The following is a 23115-nucleotide window of genomic DNA, read 5'->3' as shown; positions in this document are numbered from 1 at the left end:
CTTCCTTTCCTTCCTCGTTCCTTCCTTCTTTCCTTCCTTCACTCCTCCCTCCCTCCAGCTGTCCCTCCCTCCCTTCCTTTTCTTTCTCCTACTCCTCTTCCCTCCCTCCCTGTTCCAGGCTGTCTTACCAGCCTGTTGAAAAGCAGAAAGAAGCCCCTGAAGCTGTGTCGGGTTTTGTACCTGCGCGCACCAGGCTATGCACAAAATAAACTACTGCTTATAATTTATCCAGTCTATGTAACATGTCACACCAGGAGTAAGCGAAGAGGAAGCCACCCTGTCTTGTTGTGTATTTAAATTAGTGCCCGCAGAGGCATTATTAATGCACATAGATACTAATTCCCTGTCCGTGACTTCAGCCTTCCATATTCACCACCTTTTGCTATGTGCAGAGTTCTTATGGAAAGGACAGACTTCCGTACAGAAGCAAGAATGTAGCAAGTGCATGAACCCAAGACTTCAACAAAAGGCAGTGAGCCACGGAACTTTCAAGAACCCAGGACCCAACAAGCTGAGTTCATTGTGAAGGAAACTTTATTTCCCAAAGATTTAAACATTAGATCAGTATTAAGAATAGTCTATTTTAATCACCTGGTATGAATTCACTAATTAGCCCAGTAAAGTAACTATTATGTACCCACCAACATGTTACAAAAACACCGAAATATGTTGTGCACTGCAAATGACTGCACCTCAGTCAAATAAATTCAAGAAAGTACTACTGAATTCTCCTGGAGTTGCAAGCTGCCCTTCACTCAGTAATTCCTAGAGTACCCCACCTGCTCATCCTTGCCAAACAACCAAATCCTTTTTGATATGCTGTGGAAAACTGCTTGAAATCTGTAGCTGGTTAACGCAAACAGATACGCACGCATGCGTAGAGAGACCGTGACATGCAGGTGTGGACAGATCTTGCAAAGCCTGAGATTTAGGAGAACTAAGTTTTCAAACTGGCAGCCCCCCAGGGACATGTAACAGGATGGAATGTGGCCAAACAGATCCCCTACGCACTTCCCTTAGCTCAGTAAAAACCGTTATCCCAGCATTCAGCCTGTCTGCTGTGAGGAACAATGGTTCATGGAATGCGCTTGGAAGGATACTCACTCTGAGGAGATGAGCCGTCGGGAGCGGCAGCCGCGGGAGGATTCACAGACAGAGAGGAACATCATTGTTAGCGGGGACAGACAGGCGCCGTTCTCAATCAATCCATTACAGTGAAAGCAGGAAGTACCAAGGACCATCAAGTTAAGAGTAGGTGAAATTACCACTCTTTGGCTGTGGAATGTGACCTCTGGATTCTTACTTTCCCTTCAGAGTGTAAAAACTACAACTCTCTCTGTAGGAACTCATAGGCCTTACGTGTTAGGAAATCCTACATTCACTGTGTCACCTGAGAATAAAACAATTGTACATTTCCCTAGTCTGAGGATAGGGAAATTCCATCTAGCGTTAAGTAGAAACAAGTCAAATGGAATATCACAGACACACGTGTGTGACGTTAATGAACGGTAACTATTCCTATCACGGGGTTTATTCATGAAAAGTGATCTATTTAAAAAGTAACGTTAATAAAAAGTATACTTTATTACTTTAATGAAAAGTAATTTATTGAATAAAAAGGAATTTATTAGAAATGGAAGAGTATAAGATGTAGAAAATAACCCCATTTGCACAGACAGAATATATCCACAGAGATGTGGATATATTGGATAAATTGTTATCTCAGTAAAATCAGCTGCTATCAAGTCTTATTACCTGTTTTGCTCAATCAAGATTTTGAGAGTCCTTGGATTGGTCAAAACCACGTCGGCATCCACACTAAAGTAGTAATTGCACTTTTCATCTTGGCGACAGAAATCCCTGGCCACAGGAAGAAACAATGATAAGGAATTACTTAAAATAAACATCTCCTGTTTGAAAAAACTAACATAAAACTGGCATATCACCTAAGGCTTCCCTAAGGCTTTTTCCATCAAAATAAATATCCTAAATTCCAAAACCATCAACGAACAGACACAGATGTTCACTAAAATCGGGGGGGGGGGGGGGGCAGTATGTGGAGTGTGTGTTAAGCTATTTAAGTCTTTTAGCACATGAAAACATCTGCTCGCCACGGTGGTTTGCAGTTCAGCATGCAGTGATCTCAGAGTGAAGAGTAACTTATCCCAGTGCACACCTTCTTTTCTGAGCCATTTTACACAAATATACATCTTTCACGGGATGGAATCTTGAGTCTCCAACGACTCAGTTTCCAGGGATTTGTGGAGATGTTATGTGAATACTTGGCATACCAGTAGTTCTTAAACCTGGTCTGCATTGCATTCTTTCTAAGAGAAGTTCTTCTCCACTGCCTGCTTCCGAGGGGCCCTGTAGGGTCTGGTTTTGGGGAATAGTGTCTGTCTTGCGGACACACCATCAAACCGGCCCCAGACAGGAAAAATTAATGATTAATTATTCACAGCTCTTGCTGTGGCTTCACACACACACACAGAGCAAACAGTCAACTCCCCAATTTAATATACTCATTTGAGAGACAAAAAGATTTGATTTCTTCCCCTCCTTGAAGCTTCTTCTAGAAGAAACATTTAGCGACTCATTCAGTATAAGTGTATTCAAACATACATTCCCATGTTTCTGGCTTCCGCTTGGCTTAATTTTTCTTCTGGCCCTACTATTTTTATGGTGCCGATCTCATGTTTAGCTTTGTCATAAAACACCTTGATCTCCTTCTCATGATACACTTCCTGTAACGCACAACGAAAAACACTGCATGTTAGAGAAAAGACAGTGAGATGAGATGGGAGAGGGCTTCCCCTCGCAGCCTGGGCATTCCACGAGTCACACGCTCCTTCCCTTACAGAAAGGAGAGCATGCTCAACCAGTTACCACCTGAAATCACACTCGGACTCTGAGATGTGTGCGATCAATACTTAAAACAGAAGATACCTCAAAAGCACTTTACAACCTACTTCTACAAGGGGGTTCTTGGTAGATATACGTGTGTTTTTATTTATGTGTGTGTGTGTGTGTATGTGTGTATTCCTAACTCAAAGGGAAAAATGACTCTGAATACCATATGCTGAATTTAGACGGTGGGCTTTAAAAAAAAAAAACGCAAGTAGCAGTTCCTCCCACCCAAAAGACCCCAAGGAGCTGTCCCCTGGAACACACTTACTTTGTTATGAATGAAGAGCTTCAGTGCTTCTTTGGGGTAATCCAGCGTCAACAACAGGTCCAGGAATCGAGGTAGGAAAGGCGTTGGTTGCTCAATAAAAACGCCTAAGGTCACATTCGGCAACACCTTGTTTCAGAACAAACACAATGGGGGTCATCCTTTGTGTGCCCTTCCACCGTTCTGTTAAGATCTTAATCAGTACGGCAGGGAAGAATACTAGAACTTCAGCTCCTCAACAGTGGAGTTAGGCCACTGTCAAGGAGATTTCATTACTTCCTTTCTTGTTGTTGCCTCAGGCTTAACAGGGAAAAGAGCCTACTCTATTGTATGCAGGCTCTTCAAAGACCAGCCGAGCCTCCAGTTAGGGTTTCCATTGATACCCCTCAAAGCAAACAACAACAATTAGAGCTCTATTTTGAAAACAGCATCTGAGAAAGGAGGGTGTTAGGGTGAGGTCTCTGCTCGGCCCGCCCTCAATGAGAGCCCAGGCCTAGCTGGAGAGAGACCCGAGTTAGATCTCCAGCACCACAAAGAGGAGAAGAGGGAAGAGAGGCTGTGGAGGAGGAAAAATGGAGGAGGAGGAGGAGGAGGAAGAGCAGGAGGGGAAGAAGAGAAAGAGGAGAGGAGATGGAGGAAGAGGAAGAACAGGAGAGGAAGAGGAGGAGAAACAGAGGAAGAAGAAGAGGAAAAAAAGGAGAAAGAGGACATTGAACAGCCTTCTTCCACCAGGTTTCTAAATACATAAAGCCCAGAAATTTCACCGTGCATTTAGGAAAGAGCTGTTCCCTTTCTACCACGTTTTGACAGGCTATAGACAAAGCAGCTTAAGAATCAAGTGATTTACTCCTAAGTGAAAAGAAAAAACCTTTGAACGTTTACAACTGCCTGCACTGCCCCACCTTTGTAGAACACGCCTAAAAAGAAAAAAAAGCAACAGCAGATGAAACAGGAGTGTCTTCCCGGCCGAGGACAACGCTCCTCTCTGCAAAACAGATCAAGACGCGCTCCCCAAACTCTCCATTCAGAAACAGCCTGGCGCCCTTCCGCAGAGGAAACATTCTGCTTGTTATGTGAGAGACTGGCCAGCAAGCCTAACTTTCAAGTAACCTGGGGCTCCGTCCAGAAGCCCTGGCTGAGCAAGGGCAAGCTGCTGCTGCTCCTCCTCCCGGTGGAACCCGGGAGGAACACAAAAGGCTGGAGCCAGGAGCCACGGGGCGAGGAACTACACCAGGAAGCTTCCAGAATTATCTCCCAGAATGACTGCACGGCTTCTCCTAGTTGGACATGCTGCAGGTAATCCATAAATCCAGGGTGAAACTCTGCCGTCATGGCAAAACTGCTCTTCAGGAGCTGGGAAGGTGGCTTGGGGGTAGAGTGCGTGAGGCTCAGGGTTCCATTCCTCAGCACCACAGAAGTGGAAAAAGCCGGAAGTGGCGCTGTGGCTCAAGGGATAGAGTGCTCACCTTGAGCTGAAGAGCTGAGGGACAGCGCCCAGGCCCAGAGTTCAAGCCCCACGACTGACAAAACAAAAAAACAACAAAAAAAAACCCACTCCTTAGCCTCCACATGCTCAGGCGTACTGCTTCCAGAGCAAGCAGCAGGGAAAAATGGGGCAAAGGAGGATTTCTAAAACTGCCATGATGGGTGACAGAACAAGGTGCCACAAACAAGTGAACGAATAATAAAGAAATACCTCTACTGCTTTTACCCTCGAAGCACTAACGATACACGACAGCCAGAACTGTCTATGTAGAGATACGTATTACATATGCCTATATTACACACCCAGGTATAGGTAAATATCCTATGTGAGTGTACAGGTAGACACCATATATCCATGTATAGACATTACATATACGTTATGTGTACATATTACATTACATATGTATTACATATACACAGTACATGTACATATTATGTTACATATGTATACATATGAATGTGTAGATATATTACACAAGTATGGCTAGGTTTACATTAGATATCTTATATGGATATGCATTACATATACACGTATAGCTATACATTACCTACTTATATACGTACTGTATGTATATAGATATGCATTGCATATCTACTTACAGACATATATGATGTGTGTGCAGGTATAGATTACATGTCTGTGTGTAGATGTCACATTGCATGGGGATGTGTAGACATATTGCATATGCATGTGCAGATACATTACATACATGTGTGTAGACGTTGCGTGCCTGTGTGTAGGTATGTTACATGTGTAGGTGTTGGTACAGTACATGCGTACATGTGGCTATACTGCATATGTACAGCTCTAGTAGAGGCGGCTGTGTGGATGTATTAGGTATGTGTAGCTATGTTATATGCCTGTGAGTATGTATGTTAATGCATGTAGACACATCACCCGTCGATGTGCGTGGCTTGTGGCGGACACAAGGCGCTCAGCAGGAGTGCTTGTCAGGATGCTGGTTATATTTCCCACTTCCTCAATCCTACTCCAATAATCCATACCTGCTCGCCCTTGACTGAGCCAGTCATCCGCCTGAGTACTTCAAGAGCTCTCCTCGGCCAACTGAGCAAACAGAGACCGCTGGCATTCAGCACCCTGAGCACCTGACGCACCCAGAGCCTTTCTTACAGATGCAACTCCACACTACCATCGACTACATCCTCAGATGAACAGGTAGCACTAGACATCCTCTGGCGGACGGTGGAGCGCTGTACCATTTCCGCCCTGCCTTACCAAACCAAGAGACCAAAGTAACCCCACAACACCCCAGCACCCTCGGCGACTAAATGCGAACAGCGCGGCTTTTGGGGGTTCACTTTTTTCCCTTTATAAACAGCTCTGGAAACACACAAAGCCGGCAGTTTTCGGAACCACTGGGTTTTCCAGGTATAAACCGATGTATCTACTACACAAAGCGGGAACGCTGAGGTCTTTGTACCCCACCCGTGAATCGCTCACACAGGATCAATTCCACTCACGTCCGCCGCAGACAGATCGACAGTGTCCAAGTCACAGACGGTGCAGCCGCTGTCCTGCGTCCAGGAGTTGGGCACGTAGTTCCCAAAGTAATTCAGGAGAATCTGGAAGACGAGCAGAGTCAGAGCACAGTTAGTCCTTATCGCCAGCATATTTGCATTGGATGAACTCCTGACACCCCTTCGGGGCACGTTTTGGCACGTGTACACACCCTCGGGGATTCTAAGTGTCACCTGGAGGGGAGCCCTGAACAGTGTTTCTTCAGAAGCCTGTCTTGTTGAGAAGGATGAGCTGCAGGTAGAAATGCCAAAACGTGTGCTCCACATCATGAAGGCCCTTTCATTCAATACAATGAATAATGCTGAGAAAGACTATAGACAAACCCAACAAACACCCTTCTAAATACGCGAGTGGCCCATCCTACCCCCGCCAAGATGAGCCACGGGAAGAGTAAAGCAGCAGGAAGACAAACGTCTTCTAAGGCACAGACTCTAGATGCGACAATGAGACCATTCACCAACGTTTGACTCAACAGAGTGCTGGCCAACTGTATCACCAAAACACACACACAGGCACCAAGCTCTTCCTGGAAACTAGGCCATTAGAAATGAGGAACTCGCCAGGCTGAAGAGGCTGAGATCTGAGGATCAAGGTCTGACGGCCAGCCTGGGCAGGAAAGTCCCTGACACTCTTAGCTCCAATTAACCAGCCCCTCCCCACCCCCCAAAAAGGAAAATATAAGCATGGAATGCATAGTTTAATATATCACAGGAAAGATTTTTTTTTCCCCTTTTGGTCAGTCACAGGACTTGAATTCAGGACCTAGACACTCACTGTTCCTGAACTTTTTCCGCTCAAGGCTAGCATGCTACTATTTTGAGCCACAGTGCCACTTCTAGTTTTCTGGTGGTTCAGTGGAGATAAGAGTCCCATGGACTTTGGTGCCCAGGCTGGCTTCGAATCTCAACCCCCAACCTCCTGAGTAGCTAGGATAACGGGCCACCGGCGCCTGGTGCAAAGAATGTTTTAAAGGAAGTCAATCGCCTCTGGGTCCTGACCATAGGTAACATCCTCATCGCCTGGAAAGGCCAACAGACCTGCACATTTTCCATCTCTGCCATCTCATAAAAACTTAATGCGTCTACCATGCATTATTCATCAGCACACTGCAATCCCGTCCGGGAACGCGCAAGTGATCAACAGCTCTGAGAGGTCAGAGTACGAAAAGGAATTACTCCCCATCTTTAGATCTTTCCAGTCCCGGCATTTAACACCTTCTGCTTCGGAGATGTCGGGAGGGCTCCTGCCATGCCTTTGTGGGAGCCACTCCCGGGGTCTCTCCACACAGCCGCCCTGTCAACAGCTGTTTTGGGTGGGGTTTTTTTTTGGTCTTTTTTTTGTTTGTCGGTCATGGGTCTTGAACTCTGGGCCTGGACGCTGTCCCTCAGTTATTCAGCTCAAGGCAAGTGCTCTACCACTTGAGCCACAGCGCCACTTTCAGTTTTCTGAGTGGTTTATGGGAGATCAGAGTCTCGTGGACTTTCCTGCCTGGGCTGGCTTTGAACCTCGATCCTCAGATCTCAGCTCCTGAGCAGCTAGGCTGACAGGCGTGAGCCATGGGCCGCTGGCTGTTTTCCTCATTCCGCCTGGGGCTGTGGATGTGGTCAGGTCACTGTTTCAGGGCATTTCCCAGCGTGGACTGCCTCCATTACACCGACGTGTTTCCAAGCCCTGGGTCATCTCCACTGGCAAAGAAGCTTCCAGACAGTCCTTTCCTCATCGGCCTGTCTTCATGAAACCTTCCTGCCTCGCTCCCTGCTCCTGTCTTCCCTCTTCCCACACGTCCTCCCTTCCTTCTTCCTTCACTCCTCCTCTTTTTCTTTCCTTTTTTCCTTCCTTCCCTCTCCTTTCCCTTCCATTTCTTCCTCTCCTCCCCTCCCTCCCTTCTTTTCTTCCTTCTCTTTTTTCCTTCCTTCCCGCTAAGTAACTGACACTGAGGTGTGAATCACAGCATTCTGGCGCGGAAATCTCTTCAGTATGTGTCATTCACACAAAACCAGGTGACGGACCGTGGAAAAGATGGCTGATGGTTCACACCAAAACAAAACCGGTTCAGAGACATTCAAAATATGAGAGAATAATTACATATATGAAGAGACAAGGCCATGTACAGGGGCATGGGGCCTGCACTCTGAGGCTCGCGTTCTGGGGGGCGGGCAGGGAAGGGGGGCGGGCAGGGAAGGGGGGGCGGGCAGGGAAGGGGGGTGTGGGCAGGGAAGGGGGGCAGGCAGGGAAGGGGGGGCGGGCAGGGAAGGGGGGGCGGGCAGGGAAGGGGGGTGTGGGCAGGGAAGGGGGGTGTGGGCAGGGAAGGGGGGTGTGGGCAGGGAAGGGGGGCGGGCAGGGAAGGGGGGGCGGGCAGGGAAGGGGGGGCGGGCAGGGAAGGGGGGGCGGGCAGGGAAGGGGGGGCGGGCAGGGAAGGGGGGTGTGGGCAGGGAAGGGGGTGTGGGCAGGGAAGGGGGGCGGGCAGGGAAGGGGGGCGGGCAGGGAAGGGGGGGTGGGCAGGGAAGGGGGGGTGGGCAGGGAAGGGGGGCGGGCAGGGAAGGGGGGCGGGAAGGGGGGCGGGCAGGGAAGGGGGGCGGGCAGGGAAGGGGGGGCGGGCAGGGAAGGGGGGGGGTGGGCAGGGAAGGAGCGCGGGCAGGGAAGGGGGGGCGGGCAGGGAAGGGGGGGGCGGGCAGGGAAGGGGGGGCGGGCAGGGAAGGGGGGCGGGCAGGGAAGGGGGGGCGGGCAGGGAAGGGGGGGGCGGGGACTCACACTAGTGGGCCCGTTCCCATTGATGGGGGCGGGCAGGGAAGGGGGGGCGGGGACTCACACTATTAGGGCCGTTCCCGTTGATGGGGGCGGGCAGGGAAGGGGGGCGGGCAGGGAAGGGGGGCGGGCAGGGAAGGGGGGTGTGGGCAGGGAAGGGGGGGGGTGGGCAGGGAAGGGGCGCGGGCAGGGAAGGGGGGGCGGGCAGGGAAGGGGGGCGGGCAGGGAAGGGGGGCGGGCAGGGAAGGGGGGCGGGCAGGGAAGGGGGGGCGGGCAGGGAAGGGGGGGGCGGGGACTCACACTAGTGGGCCCGTTCCCATTGATGGGGGCGGGCAGGGAAGGGGGGGCGGGGACTCACACTATTAGGGCCGTTCCCGTTGATGGGGGCGGGCAGGGAAGGGGGGCGGGCAGGGAAGGGGGGCGGGCAGGGAAGGGGGGTGTGGGCAGGGAAGGGGGGGGTGGGCAGGGAAGGGGCGCGGGCAGGGAAGGGGGGGCGGGCAGGGAAGGGGGGGCGGGCAGGGAAGGGGGGCGGGCAGGGAAGGGGGGCGGGCAGGGAAGGGGGGGGCGGGGACTCACACTAGTGGGCCCGTTCCCATTGATGGGGGCGGGCAGGGAAGGGGGGGCGGGGACTCACACTATTAGGGCCGTTCCCGTTGATGGGGGCGGGCAGGGAAGGGGGGCGGGCAGGGAAGGGGGGCGGGCAGGGAAGGGGGGTGTGGGCAGGGAAGGGGGGCGGGCAGGGAAGGGGGGCGGGCAGGGAAGGGGGGTGTGGGCAGGGAAGGGGGGCGGGCAGGGAAGGGGGGCGGGCAGGGAAGGGGGGTGTGGGCAGGGAAGGGGGGCGGGCAGGGAAGGGGGGGCGGGCAGGGAAGGGGGGCGGGCAGGGAAGGGGGGCGGGCAGGGAAGGGGGGCGGGCAGGGAAGGGGGGTGTGGGCAGGGAAGGGGGGTGTGGGCAGGGAAGGGGGGCGGGCAGGGAAGGGGGGGCGGGGACTCACACTATTAGGGCCGTTCCCGTTGATGGGGGTGGGCAGGGAAGGGGGGTGGGCAGGGAAGGGGGGCGGGGACTCACACTAGTGGGCCCGTTCCCGTTGATCACCACCGGCAGCGTTTCGTAGAACGTGTTTTTGACTCGTGTCTTGCCGTTCTCAAATTTCAAAACCACTTCATCTGGGTTCAGAAGAGAAAACAAGTTTTGGTCATGGGGGAACCGAGGTCTGTCTGCTCAAGTGCTTCTGTGTGGTCACAAAAATCCCCCAGAGATACAGGGCTCCCGGTGCCCAACCTACCACGGAGCTCAGCCTGCTCAAGGCAGAAGATTCTAGAGCAGACACCGGCACTGCCCCACCTAAACACATCACCTAAATCCCCCTGGCCTAAATCCACCAGGGCGGTTTACACACACACACACACACACACACACACACACACACACACACACACACACAGTGTGTTCTCTCTCTCTCCTCCCTTCCTTCTTCTCTCTCTCTCCCTCTCTTTTTCTCCCTTTTTCTAACCTATCTGTATAGTTCCTGAGTCGTAAGAGGCTACTGTAATTCTCTCAGGGAGTTCCCAATTGCCCAGAATTTAACAGAAGGATGGGCAATTAAGGATAACACATACCTACCATCCCCCCCGGAAAATAAAGAGATTATCTAGTTGTAAGTTACCAGGTTCGGAAGCATCTCTTTGTCAACACTAGTCTCAGGAAGACATTTTTAACTGAACCGGTGAAATACACCGAGCTCAATCTGTCCAGTATGCTTGAACAGTTCTAACACATATACCGCACACCGTAGCTCTTGAAGGGTTATAACGCATATACTGCACACCGTAGCTCTTGAACGGTTATAAAGTATACACTGCACACCGTAGCTCTTGAATGGTAGCTCTTGAAGGGTTATAACGCATATACTGCACACCGTAGCTCTTGAACGGTTATAATGTATACACTGCACACCGTAGCTCTTGAATGGTAGCTCTTGAATGGTTATAACGCATATACTGCATGCTGTAGCTCTTGAACGGTTATAACACATATACTGCACATGGTAGCTCTTGAAGGGTTATAACGCATACACTGCACTCCATAGCTCTTGAAGGGTTATAACGCATGCACTGCACACGGTAGCTCTTGAAGGGTTATAACGCATGCACTGCACTCCATAGCTCTTGAAGGGTTATAACGCATACACTGCACTCCATAGCTCTTGAAGGGTTATAACGCATGCACTGCACGCCGTAGCTCTTGAAGGGTTATAACGCATACACCGCACGCCGTAGCTCTTGCCACCCAAATGGGGTCTGGTAAGGAGAAGGTCACTGGGACAGATAAGCAGCCTGCATACCTACAGCTCCGTTTAGGGTCTGGAAGATTTTGCACTTGTGGTCCAATGTCATGTTGAGGGCTTCCTAGAAAGGAATGGAGACTGCATTACAGAAATTATTACATATGAAAAAAACATTCCCCAACTGCAGATCCCTTTTCTCCACTTCCTGGACACGGGCGGGAGGCCTCGGGACCCGGCGGCCTGCTGGGCACAATGCCGACTCCTAGCACACCGGGCACGGGGCACGGGGCAGGCCCCTTCCTCAGCAACAGTGCAGGCAACTTTAACACTAAAGGGCTGTCTCCTGAGGAAACTCAGCCCTCCTCCCTCTGCCAAACATTTGGTGGTTTTCATCCATCCATCCATCCATCCATCCATCCATCCATCCATCCATCCATCCATCCATCTATCTATCATCCATACCTATCATCCATCATCTATCCATCATCCTCTATCATCGTCTGCGATCACCATCTACCTTCTAACGTGCCTGCCATCTATCATTACCCACCATCGGTGTTCTATGTCTATACTCTACCCACCATCTACCAGCCATCATTTATCTATCCTCTATCTATCCATCATGAATCCATGAGTATGTACGTGGATACACACTGTAAACACCTATGCACTTACCACAGTGAGACTACTCCTACTATTACCATGTGCTCAGTTCTTTAAAAAGGGAAACAAAGGGTCTTCCTGCTGGCCTTACTTTCAAGTCCTTTCAGATGTAACATTACAAAAAAAAGGGTGTCGTTTCTGACGCTTCATGCCTTCATAAACGAAAAGCTCTACGTTCCAAAAAAATCTCAGGGAAATCATTTTCTAGTGCTTGGGACTTGACGGTGTCTTTAAAACCTCCAGGCCGCAAGAATATGCTGCGGGGCCTAACCCAGCTCCAGACAGAGAGGCACAGGATGCTGGGGGGGGGGGGTCCCTTCTTCTCCCACGCCATGTCAACACCTGCTCCATGCAACTCTGTAGAGACCTCAGACCCAGACAAGATCCAGAGGGCCAATGGCCTGGCTGCCGGGAGGGAGGGAGGAGGGAGGGAAGGCGGGAGGGATGGAGGGAGAGCGGGCGGGCACAAGCCTCCACCTACCCTTTTCCCAGCGTCAATGTACAGCTTGGTGTAGAAGAGCTGGTCATCGTCGTTGTCCTGCAGGCTCCAGTGTGCCACCATGCGGCTGATGTACGGAGCGTAGCCCATGAACCCTGCCAGGCAAGGAGACAGCACGCGAGTCAGCACCCACGGACCCACACACCGGGCGCCCACAGAATTCCACCCAGCAGCTGACCCACGCTGCAACACCGGGAGGACTCGGCACAGCTCACCCCCAAAGGAATGCCACCGAGTATCCTTGGCGCACACACACACACACATGCACATATGAACGTGTTAATAGGCCATACAGATATGTATCCCATACATATCACATAGCTGCTCCAAGAGAAATAAGGGTGACTACCAACGGCAAAAGGAAATACCCAGGCTCCTTTTTTAAAAAACAGCATTCCAAAAGCAAACTGACACAGAGTGGGGAACTGTGATTTTCCTTCAAGGCTGCCAGGGGAAAATGGCTGGCCGGGAGGGAGAGAAGGGAGTCAGGCAGAAGACCCTCCTCTGGGCCTCCGCAAAGGCTCGTTTGAAGGCATCGCTGGGAGGAGGCCACCTTTCATCTCAGCGCCAGCAGCGATCACAGGAACGTTGGATTTGTCAATGAGGACAAAAAAAAAAAAAAATCACAAAGACATTTTATACCCAAGACATTTGAGGGCATTTTTTTTCCATGACCGCGCCTGCTAAATAAACCCTTTTCTGGCTTGGATTTGTGTGTCATAGTCTGTAAAAGGAAATCTCAAGTTGGCTTGCTCCCCTCGGCTTCCCAGCCCAAGAGCCTGACCTGCCAAGAGCGTCTGTCTAGAAAAACAGAGCGACAGGGCCGGCTCTGCCAGCCCCGGCCCCGGCATGTCAGGAGCGTGGCCAAGCCACCGTGTTCCACCGAGGGCCCGGCGTATACAGAGGGGCCCGGGGTCCCCGGACCGCCGACGGGAAACCTCATTTTCCCTCTGTAACCTTCACGCTTCAGGTTTCCTCAGAGGAACGAAGGGAGGAAAGGAAACAGGTCGGGGAATAGGACTTGCCATCCTGAGCAAACCAACAGAAACAAAAACGTGACAGAAGCCATTCACCTGGGCTCCTCTTGCCGCCTTCTCCACAAGTTTAAGAAACCCTCGCGTACTAAAAGACCATCTTTCATACCCAGAATAGTCATCTCGACAAAATATGGTTAAGTAGTAACCCACGGCACTTTCCAGTGGTTTATATGACTGGTTTTCAATAATCATGTTTGCTCTTACCCTTTCTGTTTCTATATGTAAATTCTTTTTTTTTTGTTGGTCGTGGGGCTTGAACTCTGGGCCTGGGCGCTGTCCCTCAGCTCTTCAGCTCAAGGCGAGCGCTCTACCATTTGAGCTACAGCGCCACTTCCGGTTTTCTGGTGGTTTATTAGAGATAGGAGTCTCACTGTCTCTCCTGCCCGGGCTGGCTTTGAACCTCGATCCTCAGATGTCAGCCTCCTGAGTAGCTAGGATGACAGGCGTGAGCCACCAGCGCCCGGCTCTATATGTAAATTCTATCTGTCTGTCTATTATTAAGTAATGGTAGAAGAGGGGTTACAATTCCTTAAGTCAGGTTACGAGCACAGTACTTCTTAGCCAATATCACCATTTCTCCACCATTTTCTCCCCAACCCTTTGTTTTGTTTTGCTTTGTTTTTGTTGTTGTTGTTTTTGCCGGTCATGGGTCCTGAACTCTGGGCCTGGACGCTGTCCCTTAGCTCTTCAGCTCAAGGCTTTAGCTCACTCTACCACTTGAGCCACAGCGCCACTTCAGGCTTTTTCTGTTTATGTGGTGCTGAGGAATGGAACCCAGGGCCTCATGCATGCAAGGCAAGCGCTCTCCCACCGAGCCACCTTCCCAACCCCCTCCCCAACCCTTTAAGTTACATTTTTTACCCAACGCTTTATCCTTTTCATTAAACCAAATTGTCACTAAATCAATAAAAAGCAATGACGTGCATCCCCACAGTATAGAATGCGATACCACATCATTTACATTTTTTCTAATAAACACTACATCGTGGCTTTTTACAAAAATAATTCATAACTCCTTCAGTCGTTCTTAATATGGCACCCATCCACTTGGACAGACTCACGTTTTCCAACGTGTGTCTAAATCATCTCAGAGAATTCCCGTAGCCTACGCTGCAGGGCACGCACGATGCTGGGGCACACGCAGCACGCCTCCCCCCCGGCTCACCACGGCAGCGCCCGCCCAGATTCCGCTGGTTCCCTAGCGCTGTGAGGGACGTGGACTTCACCTATCTGAGCGGACACGTCACTATCTAGATGAACTAAGACAACGCGATGTCACTACATTTATATATCAGGTCTTGGAAGGAAAACTAATAAAGGAAAACCTACCCTAGATGTGACTGCTACATTCCCTTGAAAAATCAGCTTTCTAGAGCTGGGCCTGGTGCGCAGCTCACACCTGAAATCCCAGCCACTCGGGAAGGAAGAGATCAGGCAGGAGTGTGGTCCCCAGACAGCCTGGGCAGAAAAAGTCTGATGGCGTCTCATAACCAAGCTGGGCACTGTGGTTCATGCCTGGAATCCCAGCTGTGCAGGAAACACAGGGACACAGCCAAGCTGAGCACATGAACATGGATATACTTTTTTTTGTTGTTTTTGGTTGGTCTTGGGGCTGAACTCTGGTCCTGGGTGCTGTCCCTGAGCTCTTCAGCTCTACCACTTGGGCCACAGCGCCACTTCCTGTCACTGGAATCCAGCGTCCATGCTGCGAGTTTCCAGAGAGACCGTGGAGTTGGATTCCTGATATCATGCGCAATTGCCAGGGCACGGGTTCTGGGAAATGGCTTCATTACAGATTAAAAGCAAGACTTTCTTTGGCCGGGCACCGGTGCCTTCACATCTGTCACCCTAGCTACCCAGGAGGGCCGCCATCTGAGGATGCAGATTCAAAAATCAGCCAGGGTAGGAAAGTCCATGAGACTCTCATCTCCAATTAACTACCAAAAGAAAAAAAGTCAGAGGCGGAGCCGCGGCTCGGAGCGGCGGGGTGCGGGCCTTGCGTGAGGAGGCAAGCAAAGCTGACAAAGTATTGACAACTTCATGAACAACTGTTACTTAAAAACCACAGTCATTCAGTGCCCGTTTATGATTTGCCAGGCAGGCATGAACACGGAACCCACCTCCGGCGTTGAGGTACCGCTTCCCGATGTGCACCACGGGGTACTTGTCTGACAGTCTCTTGTCTGGCCACAGAATTCCATCGGCCGCGAAGACGACTTTGTGGTTGGACTTTTGGAACTTCTTGAGCACTTCCTCGGGGCCACCGGCAAATATGACATCAAAACTGTTTGACAGAGGGGGAAAAAAACCCAAGATTTTAAATACCCAAACATTTTTAGGCACACAAACCAGGAAAAGAGATCTCGGATACATATCAGAATCTAAAGCTGGGCACAAGTGGCTCACGCCTGTCATCCTAGCTACTCAGGAGACAGTAAGATCTGAGGATCTCAGTTCAAAGCCAGCCCAGGCAGGAAAGTCTATGAGACTCTTACCTCCAATGAACCACCAAAAAGCCAGAAGTGGAGGTGTGGCTCAAGTGGTAGAGATACTAGTGCTGAGTGGAAAAGCTCAGGGACAGCCCCAGAGCCTGAGCTCAAACTCCAGGACTGGCACACACACACAAACACACACACACACACCAACAAAGGATTATTGCCAACTATTTATTCAGAGCATAGCCAAAACCTCCCCCCACCCAACTTACGTTATAGGAATTGTAATGGATTTGAGTGTTCGCTATACATTAGCCAATGAATTCCAAAGGAAAGATTTTTTGCCATGAGACTCCTAATGTTATTTTCCATAACCACTTACTTCTGAGATAAAATGTCAAAACTATGTCGCGAAACGATAGAGATATGGGCCATGAAATAATTATAAAAACTAAATCAAAAACAACAACACCTGCCTCACTGCAAACACTCAACAGCGTGAGCAAAACAGAGACCACTATTTTAAAGGAGAGGCTGTTTTGAATCGAGAAGTTTCGAGTTTTTTACCGATTCAATTCTAAAAATGTATTTTTAGCCAGAGGCACATGTGTTTCAAAGTAAACCTTAAATATGTGTAAAACCATTCTGAAACCTCAGACCAATTTTCCAAGCACCAAAAAAGCAAAACTGAATGAATCTGACTTCTGAGAAACCCAACAAGTTTCTATTTGTCTTCTTCGTGCAACTCGTTTCCTCGGCCCGGTTTGAACACCAGCCTTTCCCTCCCGACGACTGATTGGAATAATGAATTCATACTGGGGCCGAGGACCTGAGTCCAGCGTTAGTGGGGGACTGTATCGGGAGACGTGAGGCCGAAGGGCTGAGCCCCGTGAAAAGACCCACCAAGCTAGAGCTCTAGAGCTGCTCTGGTCCTTCCTGCAGCAACAAGAACCGCAGAGAGCCCACATCGCTTCTGCAGATGGGGAGAGGAGGCTCTTCCGCCGGTCTCAAGAGCGTCCCCTAGCGCTCTGGGGGAGGAACTGCGAGAATGCTCAACTGGTTCGTCCAAGGCCAGCAGTAGGACTTGGCGGAAGACTTTATGGAAGGCTGGGTGAAATCTGTCTGGTGTCTGTGTGGTTGCTGGGACCACAGACACCGAGGACACAGGAAGGAAAACCCTTGTAAAGTGTCTGATGGCCTGGTGGAGACCGCTGTGACAGGCCTGGGTGACATCTCCACTGAAGAGCGTGCGTCGGAGCTGCTCAGGGAAAGGCTGGTGGTGTTCCTTGGGTGTGAATTGTCTCCAGAACCTATGAGAATTATTTTTAGAGACCTTGTGAAGTTTTGTTGTTTTTTTTCAGTAGCTATCTAAGTTGGGCAGAGGTGGCGGGGGGGGGGGGGGGAATCATTTTTACATAGACAAACTTTCTTGCCTCTTGAGAAGTTTTAAATAGGTTCCAAGAACTTCTCTGGAGCAAACTGCTGGGCAGAGTCTTCAGACTGCTGGCAAGGAGGCCCCAGAGCGGCGGACGACCAGTGTTTGCCCTGGCCTCTTCCAGGAGACAGGCCATCTGGTGTGACTCAGTCGAGCCACTGTGGTTCGAAACCAACCACAGGTGTGTACACAAATGAGCAGAGCCGGGCACAGAGCATCTTACAGCAACAGGCCAGGGGTGGGCCTGGCCCTGGCTTGTAGAATAAAAGCCCAGTGACTCGGCAGTGTATTAATAACCTCCCGTGAAAGACCTGGCTCTGAAGCCAAGTGGGATGAGTTGATTATCACCCCTCCCCTCTCCTCGGGTCAACGCTGCTGTTTTTCCAACTGGGCCTGACTGGTCCTCCTCCCAGGGCCACGTCCAAATCCAGTGCCTCCGCACTTCTGGGAAACAGCTCTCCTTCCTCTCAGCAGCCTCTGCTCTCTTCCCCCCCGGCCTCTACCATGCGTCTGCTCCCCAGTCCTCACGGGAAGAGGGCCTGTGCCTCCCTGCATCCCTAGCTCCAGGCCTGTGTCCGTCTGTCCCTCCCGTCAGTCTTGAATGTGCAAGACAGTAAGTAACCATCGGATGTGTGTTGAACAAATGAGTGAAGGAATGAATGACTCATACCACGTCTCGTCAAGGTACAAAGCTACGGGGAGCCGGGAAAGGAAGCAATGGAAGGCTTCCCTGGAATCATTTATTCTTCCTCTCCAATCCAAAGCTTTCTTCTTCATCACTGGAATCTGCTAGACACATGCACGCGCGCACACATACACGCGCACACACAGTCACCATCTGAAATCACCCACTCGTGACATCTCAGATTCAATTATAATAAACTCTCTGAAACAGGTCTGACCTAGGATTAGTGTGCAAATCTTTGTTGGATGGGAGACATGAGACTTCCTTCAAACCCACCCATTTATTACGGGATGGATCCAGCAGAGAGACAAAGCAAGGCAGGGAAGTCCTTCCCAGAAATCCCATCCGGCCCACACTCCCTCCTGCCACAGCAGCCTGGCTTGCGACAGCAGGCACCTACACCACAGTCAGACAGAGCAAGCGCATGCGACAGAAGCTGGGCACACACGATCGCCACACGGTACCAGACACGCACGATCTGCTGCGATTACGCTCAGCCAGCCACTTTTGATTCTGTCACTTGGTTATGTCAGGCTGTAGTTTTTTGATGTTGTTGTTGTTGTTGATGGTGGTGGTGGATTGAACTCTGGGTCTGGGCACTGTCCCTCAGCTCTTCAGCTGAAGGCTAGCTACCACTTCCGGTTTTCTGGTGGTTTATTGGAGATAAGAGTCTCACAGATTGTCCTGCCTAGGCCGGCTTTGAACCGTGATCCTCAGAGCTGCTAGGATTACAGGCGTGAGCCACTGGTGACCAGCCAGGCTGTAGTTTTTAATCTTACTTTTTTTTGGGGGGAGGGGTCAGCTTCAAGGCCCGGGCACTGTCCCTGAGCTGCTTTTGCTCAAGGCTAGCACGCTACCATCTGAGCCACAGCAACACTTCCAGCTTTTTCTGTGTATGTGGTACTGAGGAATCAAACCCAGGGATTCACGCATGCTAGGCCACATTCTACCACTACGCCACCTTCCCAAGCCCTAATGATTCCTTTGAACGTGAGGAGCTGTTAAGGGACTAGGGAAGGGGCGAACCTGGCAGAAATGCTTTGTGTGACACGCACGCAAAGATCCCCATGAGAACCTTCGGAGCAACGAATTTATCAATGACGACAGAAGAACCGAATCCATCATCAGGGCTGGGCATGCGGCTTGGCAGCAGCGTGCTTGCCTAGCATGCCTGAGGCCCTAGGTTCGATTCCTTGGTACCATATAAGAGCACAAAAATAATTGTTTTTAAATTGAATGCATACTCTACAAATATCAATGTGAGATCTTCAGGGCAAAATTTAAAACAGACTGAAGCTCCCCTCTCTCCCCTTCCCCCCTCCCCGGCCAGCTCCAAGGCCACCAGACTCACCATTCCGTAAAGAAGATGACCAGGTCCTCTTGGGTGGCGTAGTGCCGCATGGCTTCCTTCAGCAACCTCACCTTCTGACCCCCTCCGATGCTGTTGGTCCCACCGCCTCCTCTCCACTCTTCGCCCTGGCCGAGGACCTACACACACAATGACACTTCATTCGAATTATAACCGCTCCAGAGAAGGTCAGTACAGCACTATGTCATGTCACACAGGATCGTGATGTTACCAGAAAACAAGAAGACCTGGCGAGGTCCCCCCCCCCGCCCCCCGCCCAGCCCACTGCTCATTTTTTCTCTTTTCCTTGACTGTTTCAAGTTGGATCTTATCCACACGGCTGGACTGAAAGACTGTATTTTTAAACTCCCCCCCCCTTATCTGTTCAGACTAAAAGGAAAGAAAATGAATGAAGTGGTTATCCCACAGCCCTCCTCCCCGTTTTTTTCTCTCGGTCTGGCTGTAAATTCTGTAAAATCAGCATGGAAATCCCTTGGCCTCACGGACTCCTGGCTCAGGCCTGAAGCCATCTTCCGCTAAACCAAAACGGGTCGCGCCAGGGGAGTGTTGGAGACATCAAGGAAAATGTCACCTTCGTCATCCTCGAAATCATAACCTCTTCACGCGCCTCAATTAGAACTTACCAGTGTAATAAAAAAAAAAAAATGGTGGAAACGCAGTTTAAGCTACACTGCTAGTCTCTCTTGGTTCACAGCTTGGTGTCTTTTGGCATTGGGGACTGGCAGACATATGTTCCTTTATTCTATATTAAGATCTTTTTGCCAGCTGGGTGCCAGTGGCTCACGCCTATAATCCTAGCTACTCAACAGGGTAAGATCTGAGGATCACTGGTCAAGGCCAGCCTGGGCAGGAAGATCCATGAGCCTTTTATTTATATAAATAGCCACCAAAAGTAAATACATAAAATAAAACAGAAGTGGAGGTTGGCTCAAAGTGATAGAGCACCAGCCTTGAGCAAGAAACTCAGGGACAGTGGCCAGGCCCCAAGTTCAAGCCCAAGCCCCATCACACACACACACACACACACACACACACACACACACACACACACACACAATCTTTGCCGGCAAATCTTGGACTCTTGAATATTTTTATTAAATGCTTTAAATGCTAGGTACATTTCACAATAGCAGAACTCAGTTTTTCTCTAAGCACATATCTTTTTCTTCTAATTCTTTTTTTCCCTCTCTCTCTTTCTCTCTTTTATGTCCTACCTAAATACATCCTTGTTCTCCTCTTCTAGCTCTAGCTGCCAGATCTATTTTTTAATGTAATTAAATAAAATAAAAACAGCAGGCTGCTAACAGCTCAGTTTAATGGTTTTACAAAGTTTCCTCTCTGATTGCTTATCAGCGAAATGTTCCCCCAGACAACTCCTTAGCTGCAACTCTTGTCAACTTTTACTTTGTTCCCAAATTCCTATGAAACAAACACACAGAAAAATAAAGCTGGGAAAGCAACCTTGAGCAAACAGAAAGTTAAGATAAGGACTTTACAAGTTCCATTCCAATTATCTGGAAACGAAGAAGTGCACCAGGGCAGACAATCCATAAAGCACTCAGTCAGAAAGAAAGAAAGAAAAGAAAAGGAAAGGAAAGGAAAGAAGGAAGGAAGGAAGGAAGGAAGGAAGGAGAGAGAAGAAGAAAGAAAGAAAGAAAGAAAGAAAGAAAGAAAGAAAGAAAGAAAGAAAGAAAGAAAGAAAGAAAGAAAGAAAGAAAGAAAGAAAAGAAAGAAAAAGAAAGAAAGAAAGGAAAAGCAAAGCAAAGCTTAGGTCAATCTAAAGTCAAATCTTTAGAGTGTGTTTGCCTTCTGGAATGTCAAAATTCTCTATGTAGACAATATATATACTTTATGCAGGTGTTCTCTGGATTTATAGAACATGTTTGGATAAAGTATTGGTAAGTACTAAGGAATCTTTGTTTGCAGGGCAAGGTATTAAAAACACTACGGCTTCCCTTGGAAACTAGACAAACCCATTGAGTAGACAAATCCCACCTTCCTGGGTGGGTTACAGCTTGTGGTGTTATTGCCAGAAAAAAACCAATTGTGACACGGATTCCAGCATAAGGGCGTACTTTACCTTCACAGTGTAGTTGAAATATCTGGCCGACTGCATAAACCGATGAAATCCATCTGTCTCTTCTGTTGCCACCGTTAGGACTAGTAATTTATCTGAAAAGACAGAAGACAAGGCATGAGGAGAGGTCACCACTTTCTGACTCGCTAGGGTGACCCGGAGCCCCAGTAAACCACAGCACCGTGAGGGTCTATTCATCTGCCCACCCCCAGACGAAGGATTACCCCCAAAACAGCCACGTCAGATTGGACAGAACACAGTCAAATGATGAAGCCATCAAATGGCAAGTTCCTTTAACGGTATTTGTTTTAAAGGTTCATTCAAATTTGAGGAGAAATACATCTTCCAACAGAGTATCTCAATGTTAAGAGAAAGACTTTCACACAGTGGATGGGTATGTCCACCTCTAGAACATTCTCTCTTCCAAAGGTATTATTTAATCAACTAGCTTCTCTATAGAAGACTTTAAGTGTCCCCTAAATAGGAGACCATCACTACTTGCATTAATGGAGGATGATCAAAGTTGAAAGCCAGCCCAAGCAAGAAAGTCTGTGAGATTTTTTATCTCTAATTAACCACCCCAAAGCAGGAAGTGGAGCTGTGGCTCAAGTGGTAGAGTGCTAGCCTTGAACAAAAGACAAAAGACCAATTCAGGGACAGAACCCAAGCCCTGAGTTCAGGCCCAGGACTGGTCAGAAAAAAGAAAAAGAAAAAAAGGAATAAATAATAGTTTCATACAAATTGAATTCTCCTTCAAGTTTTTAAAAATACCAACGTAAGTTTGACACACATAAAGAAACAATAAATTTAAGTTCTTTTTTTTGGGGGGGGTTCCGGTCATGGGGCCTGAACTCTGGGCCTGGGCACTGTCCCTCAGCTCTTCAGCTCAAGGCGAGCGCTCTACCACTTGAGCCACAGCACCACTTCCGGCTTTTTTCTTTTTGCTTATGTGGTGCTGAGGAATCGAACCCAGGGCCTCAGGCATGCAAGGCAAGCACTCTACCACTGAGCCACCTTCCCTGCCCAGCAACAATAAATTTAAATAGAAGACAGTTCAGTAAAGAAAATATATCTGCCTTCTTTAAAAAAATATTTTTAACCTAGGAAATGATTATATAATTTCAACACAGAAAGTACTGTGTTTCTAAGAACAATTACTGTAAAGGCGATGCACAGAGGGGTTACAGTTACATAAGGCAGGTCATGAGCACATTTCCTTTTCAACAGTGTTCCCCTCCCTCATTCTCTCCTGATTTTCTCCCCCTCCTGACTTCCCTTCCCCCAAGTTGTATAGTTCATTTCCAACATAGTGTCTAATGAGTTGCACTGTTGAATTGGTTCACCCTGTGTCCCACTGCTTCACAGAAAATATTCCAAGTAAAATAATTAACTTCATTAAAGTGGTTAAGCCTAACAAAATATATCCTGGAGGTCTTTTTTTTTAATTAACTATTTTTGCTATATCTTTTTTAGGATTTTTTATTAAATGCACTTTTTGATCTTTAAATAGTTGCACAAAAGGGCTCCAGTAACTATTCTCTTTTAAGAACAAAAATATCTTACCAGTTTCAAATGAGACTTAAGATATTTAAAAGCAGCATATTAGCTTACAAAACCGTAAGCAAATATGTTGGATGGTATATGCAAAATGTACAAATGCATTAACTGAAATATGGCAGATTCAAGAG

General features: G+C 49.2%; 1 protein-coding gene across 1 annotated transcript in view; it reads right to left on the bottom strand.

Moving 5' to 3' along the window:
• Positions 1 to 23115, bottom strand: part of Plod2 (procollagen-lysine,2-oxoglutarate 5-dioxygenase 2) — a 70590-nt gene that overhangs the window by 14785 nt on the left and 32690 nt on the right. Inside the window, exons 4-13 of the mRNA XM_042697563.1 lie at positions 21431 to 21522; positions 19333 to 19469; positions 15547 to 15710; positions 12372 to 12484; positions 11285 to 11348; positions 10009 to 10106; positions 6140 to 6241; positions 3176 to 3301; positions 2623 to 2744; positions 1756 to 1860 (exon numbers count right to left, since the gene is read on the bottom strand). Coding sequence (XP_042553497.1) covers positions 1756 to 1860; positions 2623 to 2744; positions 3176 to 3301; positions 6140 to 6241; positions 10009 to 10106; positions 11285 to 11348; positions 12372 to 12484; positions 15547 to 15710; positions 19333 to 19469; positions 21431 to 21522 — 1123 coding nt within the window. The remainder of the gene's footprint in view (positions 1 to 1755; positions 1861 to 2622; positions 2745 to 3175; positions 3302 to 6139; positions 6242 to 10008; positions 10107 to 11284; positions 11349 to 12371; positions 12485 to 15546; positions 15711 to 19332; positions 19470 to 21430; positions 21523 to 23115) is intronic.

This window comes from Dipodomys spectabilis, unplaced genomic scaffold, assembly GCF_019054845.1.
Source record: "Dipodomys spectabilis isolate Male_0828 unplaced genomic scaffold, ASM1905484v1 ptg000222l, whole genome shotgun sequence".
Lineage (NCBI taxonomy): Eukaryota > Metazoa > Chordata > Mammalia > Rodentia > Heteromyidae > Dipodomys > Dipodomys spectabilis.
The sequence above is the reverse complement of the archived record's forward strand: the minus strand, read 5'-3'. Positions and strand labels throughout refer to the sequence as shown.